At 29.9% G+C, this 7,654-nt stretch overlaps 1 protein-coding gene across 1 annotated transcript; it reads right to left on the bottom strand.

Annotated features, from left to right (window-relative positions):
- Nucleotides 1-134: 134 nt before the first annotated feature.
- LOC113401784 (distal membrane-arm assembly complex protein 2) lies at nt 135-1,651 on the bottom strand. The gene is made up of 2 exons (XM_026641815.2): nt 1,198-1,651; nt 135-637 (listed from the first exon to the last, which is right to left on the bottom strand). Exons 1-2 carry the CDS (start codon nt 1,599-1,601, stop codon nt 187-189), a joined length of 855 nt encoding a protein of 284 aa, XP_026497600.2. The 5' UTR covers nt 1,602-1,651; the 3' UTR covers nt 135-186.
- Nucleotides 1,652-7,654: the final 6,003 nt, after the last annotated feature.

The raw sequence follows: 7,654 nt of genomic DNA, 5'->3' as shown, positions 1-7,654 counted from the left end.
AACCGTAGTTAATTATGCTTTCTTTTTTTAAACCATTGTTTTTGACCCAAGATTAAAAATCAAATTTGTCAGTATGACCATAAAGAAATATAGAATTACATATTACATTATTGAGGATATTAAAGAAAAAAAAATTTAACTTTGCATAATATTTACTAATTCATAAAGTCAATTAATCTACTATTTTTACAATTTATTATCTACATCACTTTCTGTATCAACCTGTATACTAATTAATAGATCGGGTCTTTCTTCTTCAAGCATAGAGAGAGCAGCTTGAAGTTCAATATTATCTCCAGGATCATTAATAACAAGGAACTTAAGTGCTGACATACGTGCAAGTGCATATATGCAACCAGCGCATAACTTGCAACCCATCAAGTTTAAGAATTCTAGTGTTTCACCATTCTGCCCAGCTATTCTATCAATACACCATACATCTACATACTTGTTATTTCTTAGTGATAGCCATTTGAGATAATTCAAGCCATTCAAATTTTGAAGACCTTCATATCTGATCCCATTATGGTGGAAGTTTGAGCAATCAACTGCTTCAACAAAATAACCATCTCTATATGTGTCCGGTAGTTTCAATGTAACTACATCACCAACGAGCCATTCTTTTTTATCCTTCAATCTGAAATTCAAACATAATGTTTATTAACTAGCTTCTCTGTATACTTACTAAATATAACATGGCCCAGTCTTTTTTTTTTTTAAAACATGGGTTGGCGGACAAGTGAATGGTCCACTTGAAGTGGTCATAACTGCCCATAGACATTGAAGCTGTCAGATTTTAAGTATTTCTTACATTGCTGATTTGCAACCAACCATGGGAATTAAGATGATTGTTCCTTGTGCCTGTAGTTATACTGGCTTACTAAACATTCAAACAACAACACAATAGTAATAAGTATTGCTGCTTGCACAAAGCCTTACTTACCAAATGGGCTATCGAATATAAAAAAAAATATGGTAAAAATCCTGATCCTGGTACACAAAATCGTACATTATTTTTAAAAAAAATCAATGATATGATTACAAATTACTTTAAGACAAATATACATATTACTAATAAAATGTTCCACTTGCTTCAAATTAATAGTCTATATTTAGTATTTAAATGGTGCCTTGTATATCGGGTAACAAAAAATAATAATAAATTATATATTACATATTGTAATGATGTCAATATACCTCACAGCTGATTGGCGATACACAAAAAAGTGTAATGCTGCTAAATTAGCACCAAGGGCGATTACTCGTTCTGGTAAGTATTTTTGATTTTGTATTTCTTGTATTACTCTCATTTCAGCCCACCATTCTTTTAAATCTTGAAAGGTCAAATTAGGAAGTTTCTGCATAGCATTTAGAACATTCATGCTAGGGCTTTTTTCAACGAAAATGGATAATTTGCTTGTCCATTCCCCATCACGTTGTGACCACGGTCTTCTCCATTCGGGATATTCTTTACCGTGCACTTTACGCGGTTGGCGACCAGCTTCATCTCGTTCATAGATGGATTTGTATTCGCTATAATTTCGAGAGGTTATACACAAAGTACGTAAGATACTGCTATGTTTAAGCTTTTGTGCCATCATTCATATCTGAAAATACTACGTTTTATATATTTGGTAGTGTCAAAAATTCAAAATATCTTATTGACTTTGACAAATGCCATCTGGTTTTGACAGTTCATTGTGTAGTGCGAAAACAGTTAAATTAAAAGATGGAAACAAATAATATTATAATTATATTTTGTTTTTTAAATACCTTATCCCTTTTACCTAACATATATATATACATATATTATAAAAGCGAGGATTATTTTAAGATAAATGATATCTTAAAAACGAGTAACCTTTACTAAGATTATATTTGGTATTGCTCAGGTAGTATAAGTTTGTACTGAAAATATTTTTTTAATTTTATGTAGGTAAGTAACACTATATACCGTAATGAACAAGTAGTAAAGTAGCAAAATCACCATCTAATTCTGACACTAACCGCAATACCGTTGGACAGTTTCTCGTTAATCTTGTTCTTAAAACGAGCTAGGAATAGCATTACAGGCGACGGACGCGATCCAAACAACGTTAAATCAAGATTGGATTGTGAATGTGGGAGCTTAATTGAGATGTTAATTTGATTGAGCCCGGGAGAACAAGGGGACTCCTATCGTGTGGAGTAATATCTTAAGCAGTCTTAACGTATTTGCTTTATCCCATGTGAGAATGGGATAAATTTAATTGTACCGATTGCATTGTCGAATTATAATGATATGTGTTTAGTTACTCAAATATTACTAAAGTTGAAAAATTATTACATCACACCACTACATCGTGCTGTTATATGGTGGCTATAATGGGGTTTGGTTATACATAATATTTTATGAATTACATTTATACGATATTTTTAATGAAGCACAAGATGAGTTGTAATATATTTGTCAGTCACAAAATAAAGATTACTCACAATCCCTATAAATGGACCAGTATGGGATGAATTTTATCCATACGAAGTCGGGACAGGCAGCCTGTCAAGTCTTGTAATAAAAGGATATTTTGATAGTGTTTATAAAACTTTTTAGTAATTTAAACCAGTTATTATAACACAAGTAACGTAGAAAAACCAAGTATAATATCTATTATCTTGGAAATCGAACATATTTTTTTTTGGGTGGCGTCCAGCTCCATGATCCATTTTTCCGCTTTCTTCTGGTCAATTAATCTTAATTCAGTGACTGTGCCTTTTTTAGCCTAACTATTTGATTTGTATTGTGTTGAATGTTATTTTTTCATAAAATATACTGTAATAAAATTAAATTACATATTTTTAAGTTTTAAAAAAGTTTACTTCCTACGTTTTTAACAGCACGTTTCCACTAGAAAACTTTGTAATATAACATTTAATTTAAATTTAATTTACTTATTGAATATCGCATGTGCTCTTAGTAGAATAAAAACACTCGATAGCATTTTAACGCAAGAAAGTTACTTATAAAATCAACATAATGATATATCCGACTGAACTTACTGCTCTAATGCAGTTTTTCAGGTTCATCCACGTGTTCTGAAATATTTTTAGTATTACTAGATACTCGCTTACATATTTATAATCATCATCGATTCAATATTTACACAATCAATAGGATTTACTAAACATATCATTAAAACCCGTTTTGTCCCGTTGGTCTTATTTATTTGCGTGATGCTTCACGTTATTGTGTTAAAATACGTTTTTGAGCCATCGTATCTGTAAGTAATATAGCAGTTTTGATAAGGAATACTGTGTCTTTATAAAAGTTTGAAGTAACTATAGTTATCTGAAAGTGGACAAACATCAGCGAACGATAAAATGTATGCTACATTACTATAATATAAAGAAGGAACGAAGTGCTAAGCTGATTTTGATAACATTATGTATGATTTTTGCAAGTCTCATTTAAAATTACATAGTTGAAACAATCTAGGTAAATTTTCACATTTTTGAAAAAAAACAGAATCAGGCAAAAACATTTTATGGCTTAGAATTACTTCTTATTAAAAATCTCATAATTCTAATCAAGATATGTATATTATAAATTGTGTAAAATAGTTTCTCATTATAAATAATCTATATAATTTACATTTTCAAAAGTTTGTACGTGTGGCTACTTTTATTCAATCTTGTTAAATGACGATTCAAAACCCGAGCCTTTTTAAAAATTCATTCTGTCAAACTTATAAAATCAACTTTGAAAATTAAAGTAATCTAACTTATTGTTTATAATAATTTATCTCTGCTCAGTAAATTATTAATAATAATGTCGGTACGTCCATGTCGTCGTTAGGATAGAATACATTATATTCGCTGCCTTCGTACCTAGTAATATAAACGTTTATACTATACGTATAGAACTTACATCTATACTAAAATTATAAATGTCCCAGTATCTCTGTTTATACTTTCTCGTTTAAAACACTAAACCGATTTTGATGAAATTCGGTTTGAAGCAAGTTTGATTTTTATACCTAAAACCTGCCGTCTGTCCCTACTAACACGCGGGCGGAAAGTAATGATTACTTATTTGATTTCAAATTAAGTAGTTTAGTTTTGACAACGAAAAGGCCGATATCGTAATGAAATAAGTTAAAACGACGCCCTGCATTAGCACATAGTTGCTTTGCAGTTCCACTATAGTGTAGTAGTTGATTAATTCTTGTTGTAGCGTTAATTCAGAAGTTTTGCTCCACGCCAGGCCGCGGCCGGGTAAATGTACGGTGACATCAACTTTGTCGTTTTCTGCCTTCAAACTCACAAAATTTGGTAACTCCATAGTTCACTAGGTTTTATATTCAGCTTCGTCAGCTTGGAAATGAATTATGTTTAGTGTTATATAATAATACATAATAAAATTACATTTACAATCAGAAAATTAAACTGTGAATAATGGTAGGTGCCTAAGTAGAAAGTCTGGTTTCCATCACTAGTGTTAATAACAGTTAATAAATATTACTATTAAAAATTAAATTTGATGCTCAATTCAACGTTTATGATCATTATTATGAAGCGAATCTATTTAGTATTTCTATAAAATTATTTGTTCAATTTTAGCGAAAGTGTTATAATTATATTTTATTATGTTTAAAGATATAGGAATAGGTAGTTAAGTTTCAAAAATGGTTAGTTAATAATTTCAGAAGTTTTCCAGTAGGTCAGGTAACAGCCTGTCTGCGGTTCTGGGAAATAGAATTTGCACGTTTGGAGTTTGTTCTATATAGGTATTGGAAGCTGTTTCATTTCCCAATATATTAAAATGTAGTGAAGTTTTACCATTTATTTAAAATTGGAAACATTAACGATCACTGAAATTATATGCCTATTTATATACATACTTGCGATTTTGAGTAAAATATTTAATTTATTTACATTTTAAAGTAATTTTTCATTCGCTTCGATATGAATATTGCTTCAGAGGAATTATCATAATCGGTTCAATAGAACGATCATAATATTGAGTCACTTGGCACCTGCTTCTAAAATAGCACTTCTTAGACATAATTATGTACCTACAATGCTTGGGAGAAATTACAAAATTTTGTTTAGACTTTGTATTTCATTCATTGGTCAAATTAAAAACGATTTTAATTAGATTTTAACAAGATGATCATACTTTTTACATGCATATAATCACAATTGAATTTTTTAAATATATATAAGATATTTAAAATGATTTGTAGAATTTGTATTGAATCGAATAACCAAACAATAACAGTATAATATATTACAATAAATCGTCAAAGGTCTGTTTGAGCATTACATTAATCCCTTCTCTGGAGGACAGTCAAGTTCGAGCGGGCAATTTCAAAACAATTTCTGTTAAAGATTTCCCAACAGACACACAAAGCCGTTCACGAAAATAGCTCATATAACGTATGAAAATTCAATTCCGAAAGTATTGTATGTAGTTTTAAAATGCTATATTCATAAGGTCAAAGTTAGAAACAAAAATTTTCAAGGGGCATAAATTAAACGCGTTTTCAATTTAACAAAAGTGTTTCAGTTCAGATGTATGTTTAGTTGTTAATAAATTTTACACTAGATTAAGTCTGCTATTCTACATTTATGGTTTATGCTACGTCTATGCCACTTGAATTCTTAGTTGAAGTTTTCCAATAAATTAAGCAGCGCTTTTAGTTTAGAAGAAAAAAAATGGTAAAGTAAGTAACATTTAAAAGCATTGCATTCGCGAGTTATTTTAGGAACATCATAGGAAAAGCTCTATCCTCAGTCCATATTTTCTACCAAAAACATATTTTTCACAGACAGACGGTTAAACAGTTTAGAAATTCGAATTGAGGTAGAAACGGGATATAGGTACTTACCTATTTTGTTTCGCAATAAGCTACCCCTAATTCAGTTAAATTACAGTTTATTTAGTTTATAGGTGCGCGTAAATATAATTGACGATCATAGTCTAAAAGGAAGCAACTGAATACAATCAAAGACTGACAATAATAATCCTTTTTTATAATATTTCCTTGACTGAATATTTCAATTTAATTTAATTATCAATAAATATATACTAAATATATTATAGACAGACAGAGCTTGCAGTCGCAAGATTGAGAGATCAATCTTTTGAATATCTTTGATTTCAGGTAGAAGAGAATTTCACGGAGATGTATATTTTAAAATAAAAATTGAATTAAAAAAAAAACAAGGATTTAAAAATAAAAATGCATATAATCGTAATATTATAAATGCCATGTAGTACTTTTTCCAGAAAATTGTAATGAAAAATAAAAATAGGAAGACAGATTACTAATTTGACGGTGAGTGGAATGTAAGTAGCTAAATTACTTGTGTTATGGAAAATCAGAAGTAACGACGGTACCACATACATCTAGACCAAAGATAACATAGAAAACTAATAAACTTTTTCTACGTCGTCTCGGCCAGGAATCGAACCTCGGAGTGGCGTACCCATGAAAACAAAACAATTGATGTGCAGCAGTAAATAACTAATGTGTTGAGATGCGCTCAGACGGGTTTGTGCAAAGTCGTATCTCCTTCTGCTGTTAGTATCGAAAAACCAAACAAACATAAATGATAACATAGATACAGATATTTCGAGAGGTTAACATTTTATTTACTAGAATCTGTTAACAATGATCTATTTAATTTGATAAGATAATATGCATTTTAATTATGAACTTATAAACTTATAGCAATACTTATAAGTAAAAGTCCAGTAACCTCCTCTATCTATTCTAAAAATCAAAATATTGCAACATTGTACATATATCAAATATGTGTGGATCATAGTAATATATAAGTTTTGAGTGATATAATAATAACTTATGCATAGTTTCAAAGATGAGATGGACACAGGCAATATACATATATAGAAAGTCAAATTAAATATAATATATAATATAACATGTTTTTGATTAGAATATAATAAATATTTTAGTATGATTACTAGCCGGGTACCCGATAGGACTTATCCTGTTAGATCTAACTGTTTAGGCTGTGCGTTGTATTTCAGTCAGTAATTTTAAAATGTTTGTGAGTGAATAACAATATACTCGCAACGCAAAACTTTTGCCTTCCAAAGCCAAGAAGGTGTCAAGTTATAATTAAAAATAAACGAAATTTTAGCGAAAAAAAAAAACGACTGAAGAATACATTTAATTTTTGATTCAATAGCTTCAATTACTTAACGAATATAACGCATATTATATAATATATATATTTATAAACATTATTTTAGAATTGTATATCTTTTTGTAAAACAACAAGAGTGATGGACAGTGGCGGATTTGCAGTCCTTGTCGCTCTAGGCCCCAGGCCATCTGCCGCCCCTTTCTCAACACCCATCATTATAGACCAGATAGTAATTCATGAATTTACTTTATTCCCACATTTAATTGATTCAGTAAATTGTTTAACTAAAAGCTAGCTTATAAAGCTTTTCAGTTCTTCTGACAATGTATCAATTACTACCAAAAAAGTATTTATTCTAATATTTTCATGGCTATTTTTTTGTTGCATCTCTTCAACTGTATTTGTCTCGCAAAACAGCTTACGCTTTCGATTGCGTCTAATTTCTTTTTCATATTCCTGTACGAAGGACAGATTTTTCGTTTTTTTTCGAAATCATCGAAAT

This window comes from Vanessa tameamea, chromosome 20 (genome assembly GCF_037043105.1).
Source record: "Vanessa tameamea isolate UH-Manoa-2023 chromosome 20, ilVanTame1 primary haplotype, whole genome shotgun sequence".
NCBI classification, from domain to species: Eukaryota; Metazoa; Arthropoda; class Insecta; order Lepidoptera; family Nymphalidae; genus Vanessa; species Vanessa tameamea.
The sequence above is the reverse complement of the archived record's forward strand: the minus strand, read 5'-3'. Positions and strand labels throughout refer to the sequence as shown.